Source organism: Engystomops pustulosus, chromosome 8 (genome assembly GCF_040894005.1).
Source record: "Engystomops pustulosus chromosome 8, aEngPut4.maternal, whole genome shotgun sequence".
Classification (NCBI taxonomy): Eukaryota; Metazoa; Chordata; class Amphibia; order Anura; family Leptodactylidae; genus Engystomops; species Engystomops pustulosus.
In genome coordinates this window covers 7,760,245-7,781,362 of record NC_092418.1, presented here as the reverse complement: position 1 = coordinate 7,781,362, position 21,118 = coordinate 7,760,245, and the positions used below count along the sequence as shown (strand labels likewise).

Below are 21,118 nucleotides of genomic sequence, written 5' to 3'. Positions count from 1 at the left end.
TTATGAGAAAAATTCAGCTTTATTTACAAAAACAAAACAAAACATTAAAACTTGATAAAAAAAAATACAGAACAGATATAAGGACACAACATGGGGGGGGGGCACAGACCACACGGGGGAGGGGCAGAGGCTCCCAGCATGCCTGGCTGCCTGTGATGGACAGTAGATTACGTGTAAAGTGCACAGGGGGAGGGGCTGGGCACAGAGCGTCAATCAATAGGCGGGATCTGCAGACTACAAATCCCAGCATGCTCCGAGCCATCCCCCCCCCCCAGAGAGCACTGGTACAAGTCCTATGTACAAGAGATGGAACAGATTAACCCTTCAGTCACTGTCTCCGTCGTCACTGATGATCCCCTTTAAGCCGGACCAGTCCACTGGCCTCTTTTTGCGGGGGGGACCTTCTCCTTCAGAGTCGGATCCCACAGTTTTCCTGTAGGGTGAGGGGTCACGGGTCGGAGAGGCCTGGTAAGGGTTGCAGGTGTTTCGCCTGCGCGGTCGTCCTGCAGAAGAGAGAGACTGTCATCAGCAACTACTACAACTCCCACAATGCAACACATGCTACCAGCACTGGACCTTACTGGGGGGCACCCAGAGGACTGATCCAACAGATGGGGGGGGGGGGGGCATCCAGTGTCGTCTGACAAAAGTGGACAGGTCTTCAATACAGAAATTCTGGTAATTTGCAGCTCTGGATGTGACTGATGCAGGAAAATGGACCGAGGCTCAACCACAACATTGTGTCTATCAGCCGCCACCACTAGTGGGAGCTCACACATACAGTGGCCAATAACAGGAGGCAATAAAGAGAAGACATGAAGTGCAGGAGCTCTAATGGGGTATACGGTATATACTGTGCACTCACCGGAGGTCTCAATGATGTTACTGGTGTCTAGTTCTGCCAGCTCCGCCGCCTCCTCGCGCTTCAGCCGCACCACCCGGCACTTCTCCAGAGACGGATTCCCTGCACAGAGAGATAAGGTTTCGCATCATCACATCTGGGACCACTCCCCCAGGCTGCTCCAAGACCCCGCCCCATATATGGCTCCACCCCCACATGGTCATTTCATAGGGGGCGGGGTCTGGGAGCAGCCTATGAAATGACCATGTGGGGGGTGGAGCCATAGATATGGGGCGGGGTCTGGGAGCAGCCTATGAAATGCCAATGAGTGGGTGGAGCCATATCTAAGGCTCCACCCCCCACATGGTCATTTCATAGGCTGCTCCCAGACCCCGCCCCATATATATATGGCTCCACCCCCCATATCTATGGCTCCACCCACCACATGGTCATTTTATAGGCTGCTCCCAGACCCGCCCCATATCTATGGCTTCACCCACCACATGGTCATTTCATAGGCTGCTCCCAGACCCCGCCCTATATCTATGGCTCCACCCACCACATGGTCATTTTATAGGCTGCTCCCAGACCCGCCCCATGCTGCTGACCTTTCACCCCAAGGTCCTCCAGCTCCTTCTTCAGGACCTCGGCCATGGCCTTGACGGAGCGGCAGCCGTGCAGCAGCTTCTTGTAGTTCCTCCGGGCTCCGCAGGTCAGGATGTACTTCTTGAGGCGGATGATGGAGGGGTGCTCCTCCCTGGAGACGCTCTGTATAGAGGGGACACCTGTGTATTAGCTCCGGCCCCTCCCCCTGCGCTCCCCTCCCCCGCACGGACCCTTTACCTGCTTCTTGCTGCTCTTCCCCTTGTCCCCGGATGTCTCGGAGGAGTCGCTGTCTCCATCGTCGCTCTCCTCCTTCTCAGCGCTCTTCTTGCTCTTCCCTCCTTTGCCGCCTGTCTCTTTGCTCTGATTGGGCGCACTCTTGGACTTCTTTGCAGTCTCATCATCAGTATTCAGGTCACTCTCATCCTCGCTGTCACTCTTTGAGGTCTTTTTACTTGGTTGTCTCTTCTTGCTGTCACTCTGTGGTGCAGTCTCTCCCTCGTCACTGTCACTCTCTTCCTCACCATCACTGTCCTTCGCAGCCTTATTGGACGCTCTCTTCTTAGCGCTCTCTTCCTCGTCACTGTCACTATCATGGTCCTTCTTCTTGGGCGCTCTCTTTCCTGCGCTCTCTTCCTCGTCGCTGTCACTAGCTGCTTTATTCCTGGGCGCTCTCTTTCCTGCGCTCTCTTCCTCGTCGCTGTCACTATCTTTAGCGGCTTTCTTCTTGGGCGCTCTCTTTCCTGCGCTCTCTTCCTCCTCGCTGTCACTATCACTGTCTTTAGCGGCTTTCTTCTTGGGCGCTCTCTTTCCTGCGCTCTCTTCCTCCTCGCTGTCACTCGCTGCCTTCTTCTTGGGCGCTCTCTTTCCTGCACTCTCTTCCTCCTCACTGTCACTGTCTTTAGCTGCTTTCTTCCTGAGCGCTCTCTTTCCTGCGCTCTCTTCCTCCTCGCTGTCACTATCACTGTCTTTCTTCTTGGACGCTCTCTTTCCTGCGCTCTCTTCCTCCTCGCTGTCACTGTCTTTAGCTGCTTTCTTCTTGGACGCTCTCTTTCCTGCGCTCTCTTCCTCCTCGCTGTCACTGTCTTTAGCTGCTTTCTTCTTGGACGCTCTCTTTCCTGCGCTCTCTTCCTCCTCGCTGTCACTGTCTTTAGCGGCTTTCTTCTTGGGCGCTCTCTTTCCTGCGCTCTCTTCCTCTCTCTTAGCAGCCGTCTTCTTGGCACCCACCTTACCTTGCGCTCTCTTGACTTTGCCCTGCGGTCTCTCTAGTTTTGCCCTCTGTTTCTGTCTCTCAGGCTCCTCCATGTCGCTCTCGCTGTCTGTCTCCTTGTTCTGCAGTCTCTTCGCAGCCTTGGGTCTCCTCTTCTCGTTGGTCTGTGCGCTCTCTTTCTTAGTATTCTGAGCTCTCTTCCTTGCTGCCATCTCCTCTGTCTCGCTGTCAGTCTTTTGCTTCTTGTCTGTGATCTCTCCATCTGTCTCTTCCTCTGAGCGCTCTCGGACGGTCTCTTTACCCCTCTTAGGTGTGGTCTTTACTCTCCTCCTGGATCCGTCCTTAGCGGCCGCCGTCTCTCCTGCTCTCTCTTTTGTGAGTCCCTTCTTGAATGCCTGAGTCTCGGGTGAACTTCCGGACAGTCTCTTGATGTCTCTTTGTTCAATCCCAGAATCCTCTTCGGACTCGTCATCTGGAAGAGGAAGTTACCATTAGCCCGGCTCCAACAATATAAAGCAGCGCTCATCCTGAGCTGCCTGGTTCAGGAATGTAACATGGAGAGCGATCACCATTAACCCCTCACACCCCTGCAGCAGCTTCTTCTAGCCCTGAGCAGCTGATGTGATAAGTCTCACAGCTGAAGGTTTGTTACAATGTTTTCCTGGAAAGATACATTGTAGACAGAGAAAGGATCGGCGCCGCCTCTTACCTTTTATCTGCTTGCGCCTCTTCCCCGGAGGCTCCTGGGTCTCTGCCGCCTCCTCACTGTCCGGGCGCCCCCTCTTCTGCACCTTCATAATGAGGGGCTCATCATCACTGGAGTCCTCCGCCTAAGGGAGACAACGCTGCAGAACATCACATCACATCACACTGCAGAACATCACACTGCCTGTCTATACTATCTGTGTGTGCTGTGTGCAGGGTCTCCAGTGTATCCTATGAGATGTGACATCACACTGCCTGTCTATACTATCTGTGTGTGCTGTGTGCAGAGTCTCCAGTGTATCCTATGAGATGTGACATCACACTGCCTGTCTATACTATCTGTGTGCTGTGTGCAGGGTCTCCAGTGTATCCTATGAGATGTAACATCACACTGCCTGTCTATACTATCTGTGTGCTGTGTGCAGGGTCTCCAGTGTATCCTATGAGATGTAACATCACACTGCCTGTCTATACTATCTGTGTGTGCTGTGTGCAGGGTCTCCAGTGTATCCTATGAGATGTGACATCACACTGCCTGTCTATACTATCTGTGTGCTGTGTGCAGAGTCTCCAGTGTATCCTATGAGATGTAACATCACACTGCCTGTCTATACTATCTGTGTGCAGTGTGCAGGGCCTCCAGTGTATCCTATGAGATGTAACATCACACTGCCTGTCTATACTATCTGTGTGCTGTGTGCAGGGTCTCCAGTGTATCCTATGGGATGTAACATCACACTGCCTGTCTATACTATCTGTGTGCTGTGTGCAGAGTCTCCAGTGTATCCTATGAGATGTGACATCACACTGCCTGTCTATACTATCTGTGTGTTGTGTGCAGAGCCTCCAGTGTATCCTATGAGATGTAACATCACACTGCCTGTCTATATTATCTGTGTGCTGTGTGCAGAGTCTCCAGTGTATCCTATGAGATGTGACATCACACTGCCTGTCTATACTATCTGTGTGCTGTGTGCAGGGCCTCCAGTGTATCCTATGAGATGTAACATCACACTGCCTGTCTATATTATCTGTGTGCTGTGTGCAGAGTCTCCAGTGTATCCTATGAGATGTAACATCACACTGCCTGTCTATATTATCTGTGTGCTGTGTGCAGAGTCTCCAGTGTATCCTATGAGATGTAACATCACACTGCCTGTATATACTATCTGTGTGCTGTGTGCAGGGTCTCCAGTGTATCCTATGAGATGTGACATCACACTGCCTGTCTATACTATCTGTGTGTGCTGTGTGCAGGGCTCCAGTGTATCCTATGAGATGTGACATCACACTGCCTGTCTATACTATCTGTGTGCTGTGTGCAGAGTCTCCAGTGTATCCTATGAGATGTAACATCACACTGCCTGTCTATACTATCTGTGTGTGCTGTGTGCAGAGTCTCCAGTGTATCCTATGAGATGTGACATCACACTGCCTGTCTATACTATCTGTGTGTGCTGTGTGCAGAGCCTCCAGTGTATCCTATGAGATGTGACATCACACTGCCTGTCTATACTATCTGTGTGTGCTGTGTGCAGGGTCTCCAGTGTATCCTATGAGATGTAACATCACACTGCCTGTATATACTATCTGTGTGCTGTGTGCAGAGTCTCCAGTGTATCCTATGAGATGTGACATCACACTGCCTGTCTATACTATCTGTGTGTGCTGTGTGCAGAGTCTCCAGTGTATCCTATGAGATGTGACATCACACTGCCTGTCTATACTATCTGTGTGCTGTGTGCAGAGTCTCCAGTGTATCCTATGAGATGTGACATCACACTGCCTGTATATACTATCTGTGTGCTGTGTGCAGAGTCTCCAGTGTATCCTATGAGATGTAACATCACACTGCCTGTCTATACTATCTGTGTGTGCTGTGTGCAGAGTCTCCAGTGTATCCTATGAGATGTAACATCACACTGCCTGTCTATACTATCTGTGTGTGCTGTGTGCAGAGTCTCCAGTGTATCCTATGAGATGTGACATCACACTGCCTGTCTATACTATCTGTGTGCTGTGTGCAGAGTCTCCAGTGTATCCTATGAGATGTAGCATCACACTGCCTGTCTATACTATCTGTGTGCTGTGTGCAGAGTCTCCAGTGTATCCTATGAGATGTAACATCACACTGCCTGTCTATACTATCTGTGTGTGCTGTGTGCAGAGTCTCCAGTGTATCCTATGAGATGTAACATCACACTGCCTGTCTATACTATCTGTGTGTGCTGTGTGCAGAGTCTCCAGTGTATCCTATGAGATGTGACATCACACTGCCTGTCTATACTATCTGTGTGCTGTGTGCAGAGTCTCCAGTGTATCCTATGAGATGTAGCATCACACTGCCTGTCTATACTATCTGTGTGCTGTGTGCAGAGTCTCCAGTGTATCCTATGAGATGTAACATCACACTGCCTGTCTATACTATCTGTGTGTGCTGTGTGCAGAGTCTCCAGTGTATCCTATGAGATGTAACATCACACTGCCTGTCTATACTATCTGTGTGCAGAGTCTCCAGTGTATCCTATGAGATGTAATATAACACTGCCTGTCTATACTATCTGTGTGTGCTGTGTGCAGGATCTCCAGTGTATCCTATGAGATGTGACATCACACTGCCTGTCTATACTATCTGTGTGCTGTGTGCAGAGTCTCCAGTGTATCCTATGAGATGTAACATCACACTGCCTGTCTATACTATCTGTGTGTGCTGTGTGCAGAGCCTCCAGTGTATCCTATGAGATGTAACATCACACTGCCTGTCTATACTATCTGTGTGCTGTGTGCAGGGTCTCCAGTGTATCCCATGAGATGTAACATCACACTGCCTGTCTATACTATCTGTGTGCTGTGTGCAGAGTCTCCAGTGTATCCTATGAGATGTGACATCACACTGCCTGTCTATACTATCTGTGTGTGCTGTGTGCAGAGTCTCCAGTGTATCCTATGAGATGTAACATCACACTGCCTGTCTATACTATCTGTGTGTTGTGTGCAGAGTCTCCAGTGTATCCTATGAGATGTAACATCACACTGCCTGTCTATACTATCTGTGTGCTGTGTGCAGAGTCTCCAGTGTATCCTATGAGATGTGACATCACACTGCCTGTCTATACTATCTGTGTATGCTGTGTGCAGAGTCTCCAGTGTATCCTATGAGATGTAACATCACACTGCCTGTCTATACTATCTGTGTGCTGTGTGCAGAGTCTCCAGTGTATCCTATGAGATGTAACATCACACTGCCTGTCTATACTATCTGTGTGCTGTGTGCAGAGCCTCCAGTGTATCCTATGAGATGTAACATCACACTGCCTGTCTATACTATCTGTGTGCTGTGTGCAGGGTCTCCAGTGTATCCTATGAGATGTAACATCACACTGCCTGTCTATACTATCTGTGTGCTGTGTGCAGAGTCTCCAGTGTATCCTATGAGATGTAACATCACACTGCCTGTCTATACTATCTGTGTGCTGTGTGCAGAGTCTCCAGTGTATCCTATGAGATGTGACATCACACTGCCTGTCTATACTATCTGTGTGCTGTGTGCAGAGTCTCCAGTGTATCCTATGAGATGTGACATCACACTGCCTGTCTATACTATCTGTGTGTGCTGTGTGCAGAGTCTCCAGTGTATCCTATGAGATGTGACATCACACTGCCTGTCTATACTATCTGTGTGTGCTGTGTGCAGGGTCTCCAGTGTATCCTATGAGATGTGACATCACACTGCCTGTCTATACTATCTGTGTGCTGTGTGCAGAGTCTCCAGTGTATCCTATGAGATGTGACATCACACTGCCTGTCTATACTATCTGTGTGCAGAGTCTCCAGTGTATCCTATGAGATGTGACATCACACTGCCTGTCTATACTATCTGTGTGCAGAGTCTCCAGTGTATCCTATGAGATGTGACATCACACTGCCTGTCTATACTATCTGTGTGTGCTGTGTGCAGAGTCTCCAGTGTATCCTATGAGATGTGACATCACACTGCCTGTCTATACTATCTGTGTGTGCTGTGTGCAGGGTCTCCAGTGTATCCTATGAGATGTGACATCACACTGCCTGTCTATACTATCTGTGTGCTGTGTGCAGAGTCTCCAGTGTATCCTATGAGATGTGACATCACACTGCCTGTCTATACTATCTGTGTGCAGAGTCTCCAGTGTATCCTATGAGATGTGACATCACACTGCCTGTCTATACTATCTGTGTGTGCTGTGTGCAGAGTCTCCAGTGTATCCTATGAGATGTAACATCACACTGCCTGTCTATACTATCTGTGTGTGCTGTGTGCAGAGTCTCCAGTGTATCCTATGAGATGTGACATCACACTGCCTGTCTATACTATCTGTGTGCTGTGTGCAGGGTCTCCAGTGTATCCTATGAGATGTGACATCACACTGCCTGTCTATACTATCTGTGTGTGCTGTGTGCAGGGTCTCCAGTGTATCCTATGAGATGTAACATCACACTGCCTGTCTATACTATCTGTGTGCAGAGTCTCCAGTGTATCCTATGAGATGTGACATCACACTGCCTGTCTATACTATCTGTGTGTGCTGTGTGCAGAGTCTCCAGTGTATCCTATGAGATGTAACATCACACTGCCTGTCTATACTATCTGTGTGTGCTGTGTGCAGAGTCTCCAGTGTATCCTATGAGATGTGACATCACACTGCCTGTCTATACTATCTGTGTGTACTGTGTGCAGGGTCTCCAGTGTATCCTATGAGATGTGACATCACACTGCCTGTCTATACTATCTGTGTGCTGTGTGCAGGGTCTCCAGTGTATCCTATGAGATGTGACATCACACTGCCTGTCTATACTATCTGTGTGTGCTGTGTGCAGAGTCTCCAGTGTATCCTATGAGATGTGACATCACACTGCCTGTCTATACTATCTGTGTGCAGAGTCTCCAGTGTATCCTATGAGATGTAATATAACACTGCCTGTCTATACTATCTGTGTATGCTGTGTGCAGAGTCTCCAGTGTATCCTATGAGATGTGACATCACACTGCCTGTCTATACTATCTGTGTGTGCTGTGTGCAGGGCTCCAGTGTATCCTATGAGATGTGACATCACACTGCCTGTCTATACTATCTGTGTGTGCTGTGTGCAGAGTCTCCAGTGTATCCTATGAGATGTGACATCACACTGCCTGTCTATACTATCTGTGTGTGCTGTGTGCAGAGTCTCCAGTGTATCCTATGAGATGTAACATCACACTGCCTGTCTATACTATCTGTGTGTGCTGTGTGCAGAGCCTCCAGTGTATCCTATGATATGTGACATCACACTGCCTGTCTATACTATCTGTGTGTGCTGTGTGCAGAGCCTCCAGTGTATCCTATGAGATGTGACATCACACTGCCTGTCTATACTATCTGTGTGTGCTGTGTGCAGAGCCTCCAGTGTATCCTATGAGATGTAATATAACACTGCCTGTCTATACTATCTGTGTGTGCTGTGTGCAGAGCCTCCAGTGTATCCTATGAGATGTGACATCACACTGCCTGTCTATACTATCTGTGTGTGCTGTGTGCAGGGTCTCCAGTGTATCCTATGAGATGTGACATCACACTGCCTGTCTATACTATCTGTGTGTGCTGTGTGCAGGGTCTCCAGTGTATCCTATGAGATGTAACATCACACTGCCTGTCTATACTATCTGTGTGTGCTGTGTGCAGAGTCTCCAGTGTATCCTATGAGATGTGACATCACACTGCCTGTCTATACTATCTGTGTGTGCTGTGTGCAGGGTCTCCAGTGTATCCTATGAGATGTAACATCACACTGCCTGTCTATACTATCTGTGTGTGCTGTGTGCAGAGTCTCCAGTGTATCCTATGAGATGTGACATCACACTGCCTGTCTATACTATCTGTGTGCTGTGTGCAGAGTCTCCAGTGTATCCTATGAGATGTGACATCACACTGCCTGTCTATACTATCTGTGTGCTGTGTGCAGAGCCTCCAGTGTATCCTATGAGATGTGACATCACACTGCCTGTCTATACTATCTGTGTGTGCTGTGTGCAGAGTCTCCAGTGTATCCTATGAGATGTGACATCACACTGCCTGTCTATACTATCTGTGTGCTGTGTGCAGAGTCTCCAGTGTATCCTATGAGATGTAACATCACGCTGCCTGTCTATACTATCTGTGTACTGTGTGCAGGGTCTCCAGTGTATCCTATGAGATGTAACATCACACTGCCTGTCTATACTTTCTGTGTGCTGTGTGCAGAGTCTCCAGTGTATCCTATGAGATGTAACATCACACTGCCTGTCTATACTTTCTGTGTGCTGTGTGCAGGGTCTCCAGTGTATCCTATGAGATGTGACATCACACCGCCTGTCTATACTATCTGTGTGTGCTGTGTGCAGAGTCTCCAGTGTATCCTATGAGATGTGACATCACACTGCCTGTCTATACTATCTGTGTGCAGTGTGCAGAGTCTCCAGTGTATCCTATGAGATGTAATATAACACTGCCTGTCTATACTATCTGTGTGTGCTGTGTGCAGGGTCTCCAGTGTATCCTATGAGATGTGACATCACACTGCCTGTCTATACTATCTGTGTGTGCTGTGTGCAGAGTCTCCAGTGTATCCTATGAGATGTAACATCACACTGCCTGTCTATACTATCTGTGTGCAGAGTCTCCAGTGTATCCTATGAGATATAACATCACACTGCCTGTCTATACTATCTGTGTGCTGTGTGCAGAGTCTCCAGTGTATCCTATGAGATGTGACATCACACTGCCTGTCTATACTATCTGTGTGCTGTGTGCAGGGTCTCCAGTGTATCCTATGAGATGTAACATCACACTGCCTGTCTATACTATCTGTGTGTGCTGTGTGCAGAGTCTCCAGTGTATCCTATGAGATGTGACATCACACTGCCTGTCTATACTATCTGTGTGCAGTGTGCAGAGTCTCCAGTGTATCCTATGAGATGTAATATAACACTGCCTGTCTATACTATCTGTGTGTGCTGTGTGCAGGGTCTCCAGTGTATCCTATGAGATGTGACATCACACTGCCTGTCTATACTATCTGTGTGTGCTGTGTGCAGAGTCTCCAGTGTATCCTATGAGATGTAACATCACACTGCCTGTCTATACTATCTGTGTGCAGAGTCTCCAGTGTATCCTATGAGATATAACATCACACTGCCTGTCTATACTATCTGTGTGCTGTGTGCAGGGTCTCCAGTGTATCCTATGAGATGTGACATCACACTGCCTGTCTATACTATCTGTGTGTGCTGTGTGCAGAGTCTCCAGTGTATCCTATGAGATGTAACATCACACTGCCTGTCTATACTATCTGTGTGCAGAGTCTCCAGTGTATCCTATGAGATATAACATCACACTGCCTGTCTATACTATCTGTGTGCTGTGTGCAGGGTCTCCAGTGTATCCTATGAGATGTGACATCACACTGCCTGTCTATACTATCTGTGTGCTGTGTGCAGAGTCTCCAGTGTATCCTATGAGATGTGACATCACACTGCCTGTCTATACTATCTGTGTGTGCTGTGTGCAGAGCCTCCAGTGTATCCTATGAGATGTAACATCACACTGCCTGTCTATACTATCTGTGTGTGCTGTGTGCAGAGTCTCCAGTGTATCCTATGAGATGTGACATCACACTGCCTGTCTATACTATCTGTGTGCTGTGTGCAGGGTCTCCAGTGTATCCTATGAGATGTAACATCACACTGCCTGTCTATACTATCTGTGTGTGCTGTGTGCAGAGTCTCCAGTGTATCCTATGAGATGTAACATCACACTGCCTGTCTATACTATCTGTGTGTTGTGTGCAGAGTCTCCAGTGTATCCTATGAGATGTAACATCACACTGCCTGTCTATACTATCTGTGTGCTGTGTGCAGAGTCTCCAGTGTATCCTATGAGATGTGACATCACACTGCCTGTCTATACTATCTGTGTGTGCTGTGTGCAGGGTCTCCAGTGTATCCTATGAGATGTGACATCACACTGCCTGTCTATACTATCTGTGTGTTGTGTGCAGAGTCTCCAGTGTATCCTATGAGATGTAACATCACACTGCCTGTCTATACTATCTGTGTGTGCTGTGTGCAGGGTCTCCAGTGTATCCTATGAGATGTAACATCACACTGCCTGTCTATACTATCTGTGTGTTGTGTGCAGAGTCTCCAGTGTATCCTATGAGATGTAACATCACACTGCCTGTCTATACTATCTGTGTGCTGTGTGCAGGGTCTCCAGTGTATCCTATGAGATGTAACATCACACTGCCTGTCTATACTATCTGTGTGTGCTGTGTGCAGGGTCTCCAGTGTATCCTATGAGATGTGACATCACACTGCCTGTCTATACTATCTGTGTGTGCTGTGTGCAGAGTCTCCAGTGTATCCTATGAGATGTAACATCACACTGCCTGTCTATACTATCTGTGTGCAGAGTCTCCAGTGTATCCTATGAGATGTAACATCACACTGCCTGTCTATACTATCTGTGTATGCTGTGTGCAGAGTCTCCAGTGTATCCTATGAGATGTGACATCACACTGCCTGTCTATACTATCTGTGTGCTGTGTGCAGAGTCTCCAGTGTATCCTATGAGATGTAACATCACACTGCCTGTCTATACTATCTGTGTGTGCTGTGTGCAGGGTCTCCAGTGTATCCTATGAGATGTAACATCACACTGCCTGTCTATACTATCTGTGTGTTGTGTGCAGAGTCTCCAGTGTATCCTATGAGATGTAACATCACACTGCCTGTCTATACTATCTGTGTGCTGTGTGCAGAGTCTCCAGTGTATCCTATGAGATGTGACATCACACTGCCTGTCTATACTATCTGTGTGTGCTGTGTGCAGGGTCTCCAGTGTATCCTATGAGATGTGACATCACACTGCCTGTCTATACTATCTGTGTGCAGAGTCTCCAGTGTATCCTATGAGATGTAACATCACACTGCCTGTCTATACTATCTGTGTGCTGTGTGCAGGGTCTCCAGTGTATCCTATGAGATGTGACATCACACTGCCTGTATATACTATCTGTGTGCTGTGTGCAGAGCCTCCAGTGTATCCTATGAGATGTAACATCACACTGCCTGTCTATACTATCTGTGTGCTGTGTGCAGAGTCTCCAGTGTATCCTATGAGATGTAACATCACACTGCCTGTCTATACTATCTGTGTGCTGTGTGCAGAGTCTCCAGTGTATCCTATGAGATGTGACATCACACTGCCTGTCTATACTATCTGTGTGCTGTGTGCAGGGTCTCCAGTGTATCCTATGAGATGTAACATCACACTGCCTGTCTATACTATCTGTGTGATGTGTGCAGGGTCTCCAGTGTATCCTATGAGATGTAACATCACACTGCCTGTCTATACTATCTGTGTGTGCTGTGTGCAGAGCCTCCAGTGTATCCTATGATATGTGACATCACACTGCCTGTCTATACTATCTGTGTGTGCTGTGTGCAGAGCCTCCAGTGTATCCTATGAGATGTGACATCACACTGCATGTCTATACTATCTGTGTGTGCTGTGTGCAGAGCCTCCAGTGTATCCTATGAGATGTGACATCACACTGCCTGTCTATACTATCTGTGTGTGCTGTGTGCAGGGTCTCCAGTGTATCCTATGAGATGTGACATCACACTGCCTGTCTATACTATCTGTGTGCTGTGTGCAGGGTCTCCAGTGTATCCTATGAGATGTAACATCACACTGCCTGTCTATACTATCTGTGTGATGTGTGCAGGGTCTCCAGTGTATCCTATGAGATGTGACATCACACTGCCTGTCTATACTATCTGTGTATGCTGTGTGCAGAGTCTCCAGTGTATCCTATGAGATGTAACATCACACTGCCTGTCTATACTATCTGTGTGCTGTGTGCAGAGTCTCCAGTGTATCCTATGAGATGTAACATCACACTGCCTGTCTATACTATCTGTGTGTGCTGTGTGCAGAGCCTCCAGTGTATCCTATGAGATGTGACATCACACTGCCTGTCTATACTATCTGTGTGTGCTGTGTGCAGAGTCTCCAGTGTATCCTATGAGATGTAATATAACACTGCCTGTCTATACTATCTGTGTGCTGTGTGCAGAGTCTCCAGTGTATCCTATGAGATGTGACATCACACTGCCTGTCTATACTATCTGTGTGTGCTGTGTGCAGAGTCTCCAGTGTATCCTATGAGATGTAACATCACACTGCCTGTCTATACTATCTGTGTGCTGTGTGCAGAGTCTCCAGTGTATCCTATGAGATGTGACATCACACTGCCTGTCTATACTATCTGTGTGCAGAGTCTCCAGTGTATCCTATGAGATGTGACATCACACTGCCTGTCTATACTATCTGTGTGTGCTGTGTGCAGGGTCTCCAGTGTATCCTATGAGATATAACATCACACTGCCTGTCTATACTATCTGTGTGTGCTGTGTGCAGAGTCTCCAGTGTATCCTATGAGATGTGACATCACACTGCCTGTCTATACTATCTGTGTGCTGTGTGCAGAGTCTCCAGTGTATCCTATGAGATGTAACATCACACTGCCTGTCTATACTATCTGTGTGTGCTGTGTGCAGGGTCTCCAGTGTATCCTATGAGATGTGACATCACACTGCCTGTCTATACTATCTGTGTGCTGTGTGCAGAGTCTCCAGTGTATCCTATGAGATGTGACATCACACTGCATGTCTATACTATCTGTGTGCTGTGTGCAGAGCCTCCAGTGTATCCTATGAGATGTAACATCACACTGCCTGTCTATACTATCTGTGTGCTGTGTGCAGGGTCTCCAGTGTATCCTATGAGATGTAACATCACACTGCCTGTCTATACTATCTGTGTGCTGTGTGCAGAGTCTCCAGTGTATCCTATGAGATGTGACATCACACTGCCTGTCTATACTATCTGTGTGCTGTGTGCAGAGTCTCCAGTGTATCCTATGAGATGTGACATCACACTGCATGTCTATACTATCTGTGTGCTGTGTGCAGAGCCTCCAGTGTATCCTATGAGATGTAACATCACACTGCCTGTCTATACTATCTGTGTGCTGTGTGCAGGGTCTCCAGTGTATCCTATGAGATGTAACATCACACTGCCTGTCTACACTATCTGTGTGCTGTGTGCAGAGTCTCCAGTGTATCCTATGAGATGTAACATCACACTGCCTGTCTATACTATCTGTGTGCTGTGTGCAGAGTCTCCAGTGTATCCTATGATATGTGACATCACACTGCCTGTCTATACTATCTGTGTGCTGTGTGCAGAGTCTCCAGTGTATCCTATGAGATGTGACATCACACTGCCTGTCTATACTATCTGTGTGTGCTGTGTGCAGAGCCTCCAGTGTATCCTATGATATGTGACATCACACTGCCTGTCTATACTATCTGTGTGTGCTGTGTGCAGAGCCTCCAGTGTATCCTATGATATGTGACATCACACTGCCTGTCTATACTATCTGTGTGTGCTGTGTGCAGAGCCTCCAGTGTATCCTATGAGATGTGACATCACACTGCCTGTCTATACTATCTGTGTGTGCTGTGTGCAGGGTCTCCAGTGTATCCTATGAGATGTAACATCACACTGCCTGTCTATACTATCTGTGTGTGCTGTGTGCAGAGTCTCCAGTGTATCCTATGAGATGTGACATCACACTGCCTGTCTATACTATCTGTGTGCTGTGTGCAGAGTCTCCAGTGTATCCTATGAGATGTGACATCACACTGCCTGTCTATACTATCTGTGTGTGCTGTGTGCAGGGTCTCCAGTGTATCCTATGAGATATAACATCACACTGCCTGTCTATACTATCTGTGTGTGCTGTGTGCAGAGTCTCCAGTGTATCCTATGAGATGTGACATCACACTGCCTGTCTATACTATCTGTGTGTACTGTGTGCAGAGCCTCCAGTGTATCCTATGAGATGTGACATCACACTGCCTGTCTATACTATCTGTGTGCTGTGTGCAGAGCCTCCAGTGTATCCTATGAGATGTGACATCACACTGCCTGTCTATACTATCTGTGTACTGTGTGCAGGGTCTCCAGTGTATCCTATGAGATGTGACATCACACTGCCTGTCTATACTATCTGTGTGTGCTGTGTGCAGAGTCTCCAGTGTATCCTATGAGATGTGACATCACACCGCCTGTCTATACTATCTGTGTGTGCTGTGTGCAGAGTCTCCAGTGTATCCTATGAGATGTGACATCACACTGCCTGTCTATACTATCTGTGTGCAGTGTGCAGAGTCTCCAGTGTATCCTATGAGATGTAATATAACACTGCCTGTCTATACTATCTGTGTGTGCTGTGTGCAGAGTCTCCAGTGTATCCTATGAGATGTAACATCACACTGCCTGTCTATACTATCTGTGTGCTGTGTGCAGGGTCTCCAGTGTATCCTATGAGATGTAACATCACACTGCCTGTCTATACTATCTGTGTGCTGTGTGCAGAGTCTCCAGTGTATCCTATGAGATATAACATCACACTGCCTGTCTATACTATCTGTGTGCTGTGTGCAGGGTCTCCAGTGTATCCTATGAGATGTAACATCACACTGCCTGTCTATACTATCTGTGTGCAGAGTCTCCAGTGTATCCTATGAGATGTGACATCACACTGCCTGTCTATACTATCTGTGTGTGCTGTGTGCAGAGTCTCCAGTGTATCCTATGAGATGTAACATCACACTGCCTGTCTATACTATCTGTGTGTGCTGTGTGCAGAGTCTCCAGTGTATCCTATGAGATGTAACATCACACTGCCTGTCTATACTATCTGTGTGTACTGTGTGCAGGGTCTCCAGTGTATCCTATGAGATGTGACATCACACTGCCTGTCTATACTATCTGTGTGCTGTGTGCAGGGTCTCCAGTGTATCCTATGAGATGTGACATCACACTGCCTGTCTATACTATCTGTGTGTGCTGTGTGCAGAGTCTCCAGTGTATCCTATGAGATGTGACATCACACTGCCTGTCTATACTATCTGTGTGTGCTGTGTGCAGAGTCTCCAGTGTATCCTATGAGATGTAACATCACACTGCCTGTCTATACTATCTGTGTGTGCTGTGTGCAGAGCCTCCAGTGTATCCTATGATATGTGACATCACACTGCCTGTCTATACTATCTGTGTGTGCTGTGTGCAGAGCCTCCAGTGTATCCTATGATATGTGACATCACACTGCCTGTCTATACTATCTGTGTGCTGTGTGCAGAGTCTCCAGTGTATCCTATGAGATGTGACATCACACTGCCTGTCTATACTATCTGTGTGTACTGTGTGCAGAGCCTCCAGTGTATCCTATGAGATGTGACATCACACTGCCTGTCTATACTATCTGTGTGCTGTGTGCAGAGCCTCCAGTGTATCCTATGATATGTGACATCACACTGCCTGTCTATACTATCTGTGTGTGCTGTGTGCAGAGCCTCCAGTGTATCCTATGATATGTGACATCACACTGCCTGTCTATACTATCTGTGTGCTGTGTGCAGAGTCTCCAGTGTATCCTATGAGATGTGACATCACACTGCCTGTCTATACTATCTGTGTGTACTGTGTGCAGAGCCTCCAGTGTATCCTATGAGATGTGACATCACACTGCCTGTCTATACTATCTGTGTGCTGTGTGCAGAGCCTCCAGTGTATCCTATGAGATGTGACATCACACTGCCTGTCTATACTATCTGTGTACTGTGTGCAGGGTCTCCAGTGTATCCTATGAGATGTGACATCACACTGCCTGTCTATACTATCTGTGTGTGCTGTGTGCAGAGTCTCCAGTGTATCCTATGAGATGTGACATCACACTGCCTGTCTATACTATCTGTGTGCAGTGTGCAGAGTCTCCAGTGTATCCTATGAGATGTAATATAACACTGCCTGTCTATACTATCTGTGTGTGCTGTGTGCAGAGTCTCCAGTGTATCCTATGAGATGTAACATCACACTGCCTGTCTATACTATCTGTGTGTGCTGTGTGCAGAGTCTCCAGTGTATCCTATGAGATGTGACATCACACTGCCTGTCTATACTATCTGTGTGCTGTGTGCAGGGTCTCCAGTGTATCCTATGAGATGTAACATCACACTGCCTGTCTATACTATCTGTGTGCTGTGTGCAGAGTCTCCAGTGTATCCTATGAGATGTAACATCACACTGCCTGTCTATACTATCTGTGTGCTGTGTGCAGAGTCTCCAGTGTATCCTATGAGATGTAACATCACACTGCCTGTCTATACTATCTGTGTGCTGTGTGCAGAGTCTCCAGTGTATCCTATGATATGTGACATCACACTGCCTGTCTATACTATCTATGTGCAGAGTCTCCAGTGTATCCTATCTGATGCCTTCCCAGCTGAGCATCACGTAAGGGGGGGGGGGGGGGGGTTCATCATCTACAGGCCACACGTGTAGCAGAAGGGGAGGCATGAGATATGGATGTGACTGGAACGTGTCGGCCATGTTGGTTATCACTCAGGTTTCTCGGGATCAGATGTGGTCACCTGCATCCTCAGCAGCTCCTCTTCCACTATTTTCTTGAGGGTCGTCCGCTCCTGTGAGGTCAGCGCTGATCGGCCGGAGTGAGCGAGGAAGCGGGATCGGACCAGAGACTGCGACAGGATGCTGCGGGGAGAGAGAGAGAGCGCGGTCATGTGACCACCACAGGACATCATATGGCACAAGCCCCTGAGGCCGCGCTCACATCACGTTATTGCTACATCCTATGTATGGACATGGCGGCTGCAATCACAGCGCACAGCCGAGTTATCCACAGAATAACTTCACAAGGTGCAGGAAAAATGAAAAAGATACATTCTTGAAGCGCAGAAACGGATACAATGTATAAGCGCAGGCGGATGACACAAAATACAGCAGTTATGTCAGTTCTTAATCATATATACGTTTCAGCGGATAAAAAAAACCTGATGCGATTTCGACCATACAGTGACATCATCCCCTGAGCACATGACATCACACAACACAGGGCGACACACTGGGGCGCGCTGCTCCCCCCTCTGGCCCCGACACACTGGGGCGCGCTGCTCCCCCCTCTGGCCCCGACACACTGGGGCGCGCTGCTCCCCCCTCTGGCCCCGACACACTGGGGCGCGCTGCTCCCCCCTCTGGCCCCGACACACTGGGGCGCGCTGCTCCCCCCCTCTGGCCCCGACACACTGGGGCGCGCTGCTCCCCCCCTCTGGCCCCGACACACTGGGGCGCGCTGCTCCCCCCTCTGGCCCCGACACACTGGGGCGCGCTGCTCCCCCCTCTGGCCCCGACACACTGGGGCGCGCTGCTCCCCCCTCTGGCCCCGACACACTGGGGCGCGCTGCTCCCCCCTCTGGCCCCGACACACTGGGGCGCGCTGCTCCCCCCTCTGGCCCCGACACACTGGGGCGCGCTGCTCCCCCCTCTGGCCCCGACACACTGGGGCGCGCTGCTCCCCCCTCTGGCCCCGACACACTGGGGCGCGCTGCTCCCCCCTCTGGCCCCGACACACTGGGGCGCGCTGCTCCCCCCTCTGGCCCCGACACACTGGGGCGCGCTGCTCCCCCCTCTGGCCCCGACACACTGGGGCGCGCTGCTCCCCCCTCTGGTACTGACATACTGGGGTGCACTCCTCCCCCCTCTGGTACTGACATACTGGGGTGCGCTCCTCCCTCTGGTACTGACATACTGGGGTGCGCTCCCCCCTCTGGTACTGACATACTGGGGTGTGCTCCCCCCTCTGGTACTGACATACTGGGGTGTGCTCCCCCCCTCTGGTACTGACATACTGGGGTGTGCTCCCCCCTCTGGTACTGACATACTGGGGTGTGCTCCCCCCTCTGGTACTGACATACTGGGGTGTGCTCCCCCCTCTGGTACTGACATACTGGGGTGTGCTCCCTCCTCTGGTACTGACATACTGGGGTGTGTGCTCCCCCCTCTGGTACTGACATACTGGGGTGTGCTCCCCCCTCTGGTACTGACATACTGGGGTGTGCTCCCCCCCTCTGGTACTGACATACTGGGGTGTGCTCCCCCCTCTGGTACTGACATACTGGGGTGTGCTCCCCCCTCTGGTACTGACATACTGGGGTGTGCTCCCCCCTCTGGCCCCGACACACTGGGGCGCGCTGCTCCCCCCTCTGGTACTGACATACTGGGGTGCACTCCTCCCCCCTCTGGTACTGACATACTGGGGTGCGCTCCTCCCTCTGGTACTGACATACTGGGGTGCGCTCCCCCCTCTGGTACTGACATACTGGGGTGTGCTCCCCCCTCTGGTACTGACATACTGGGGTGTGCTCCCCCCCTCTGGTACTGACATACTGGGGTGTGCTCCCCCCTCTGGTACTGACATACTGGGGTGTGCTCCCCCCTCTGGTACTGACACACTGGGGTGCGCTCCCCCCTCTGGTACTGACATACTGGGGTGCGCTCCCCCCTCTGGTACTGACATACTGGGGTGTGCTCCCCCCTCTGGTACTGACATACTGGGGTGTGCTCCCCCCTCTGGTACTGACATACTGGGGTGTGCTCCTCCCTCTGGTACTGACATACTGGGGTGTGCTCCTCCCTCTGGTACTGACATACTGGGGTGCGCTCCCCCCTCTGGTACTGACATACTGGGGTGCGCTCCCCCCCTCTGGTACTGACATACTGGGGTGCGCTCCCCCCTCTGGTACTGACATACTGGGGTGCGCTCCCCCCTCTGGTACTGACATACTGGGGTGCGCTCCCCCCTCTGGTACTGACATACTGGGGTGTGCTCCTCCCTCTGGTACTGACATACTGGGGTGCGCTCCCCCCTCTGGTACTGACATACTGGGGTGCGCTCCCCCCCTCTGGTACTGACATACTGGGGTGCGCTCCCCCCTCTGGTACTGACATACTGGGGTGCGCTCCCCCCTCTGGTACTGACATACTGGGGTGCGCTCCCCCCTCTGGTACTGACATACTGGGGTGTGCTCCCCCCTCTGGTACTGACATACTGGGGTGCGCTCCCCCCTCTGGTACTGACATACTGGGGTGCGCTCCCCCCTCTGGTACTGACATACTGGGGTGTGCTCCCCCCCTCTGGTACTGACATACTGGGGTGCGCTCCCCCCTCTGGTACTGACATACTGGGGTGCGCTCCTCCCTCTGGTACTGACATACTGGGGTGTGCTCCCCCCCTCTGGTACTGACATACTGGGGTGTGCTCCCCCCCTCTGGTACTGACATACTGGGGTGTGCTCCCCCCTCTGGTACTGACATACTGGGGTGTGCTCCCCCCCCTCTGGTACTGACATACTGGGGTGTGCTCCCCCCCCTCTGGTACTGACATACTGGGGTGTGTGCTCCCCCCTCTGGTACTGACATACTGGGGTGTGCTCCCCCCTCTGAGTGACGTCACCGCGCGGCCTCCTGTGCAGCCGACGATAGAACATGACGTCATACACCTCTCTTGACGTTGGTGACGCTTTTATCACTAACGCTTAAGCGTCACGCAATAGGACATTGATGACGTCATAAGCCCACAGCCGCCCCCGTGATGTCACCGCCCGCTCCTCACCTGAGATCTGGGCTCTGCTGGAAAAGCCCCCGGGTGAAGAGCCGCATCTCCCGCTCCACAGCTCCCGCCATGTTTAAACCAAACCTCCGGGAGAGATGCCCCGCCCACATGCTGCCCATTGGTCCAAATGCGGCCCGCATTGGGCGGACACGCCCCCTGGC

At 50.0% G+C, this 21,118-nt stretch overlaps 1 protein-coding gene across 1 annotated transcript; it reads right to left on the bottom strand.

Annotated features, from left to right (window-relative positions):
* On the bottom strand, positions 1-21,101 carry HIRIP3 (HIRA interacting protein 3). The gene is made up of 7 exons (XM_072119462.1): positions 20,958-21,101; positions 17,920-18,040; positions 3,364-3,484; positions 1,685-3,126; positions 1,450-1,609; positions 866-964; positions 1-503 (listed from the first exon to the last, which is right to left on the bottom strand). Exons 1-7 carry the CDS (start codon positions 21,095-21,097, stop codon positions 325-327), a joined length of 2,262 nt encoding a protein of 753 aa, XP_071975563.1. The 5' UTR covers positions 21,098-21,101; the 3' UTR covers positions 1-324.
* Between the last annotated feature and the right edge of the window lie 17 nt (positions 21,102-21,118).

Coding starts and splice junctions, on each gene's coding strand:
- HIRIP3 (XM_072119462.1), bottom strand. CDS start 21,097: ATGCGGGCCGCATTTGGACCAATGGGCAGCATGTGGGCGGGGCATCTC. Junction 1,610..1,684: donor GGAAGAGCAGCAAGAAGCAG/GTAAAGGGTCCG, acceptor CCCTCTATACAG/AGCGTCTCCAGGGAGGAGCA. Junction 504..865: donor TAACATCATTGAGACCTCCG/GTGAGTGCACAG, acceptor TCTCTTCTGCAG/GACGACCGCGCAGGCGAAAC.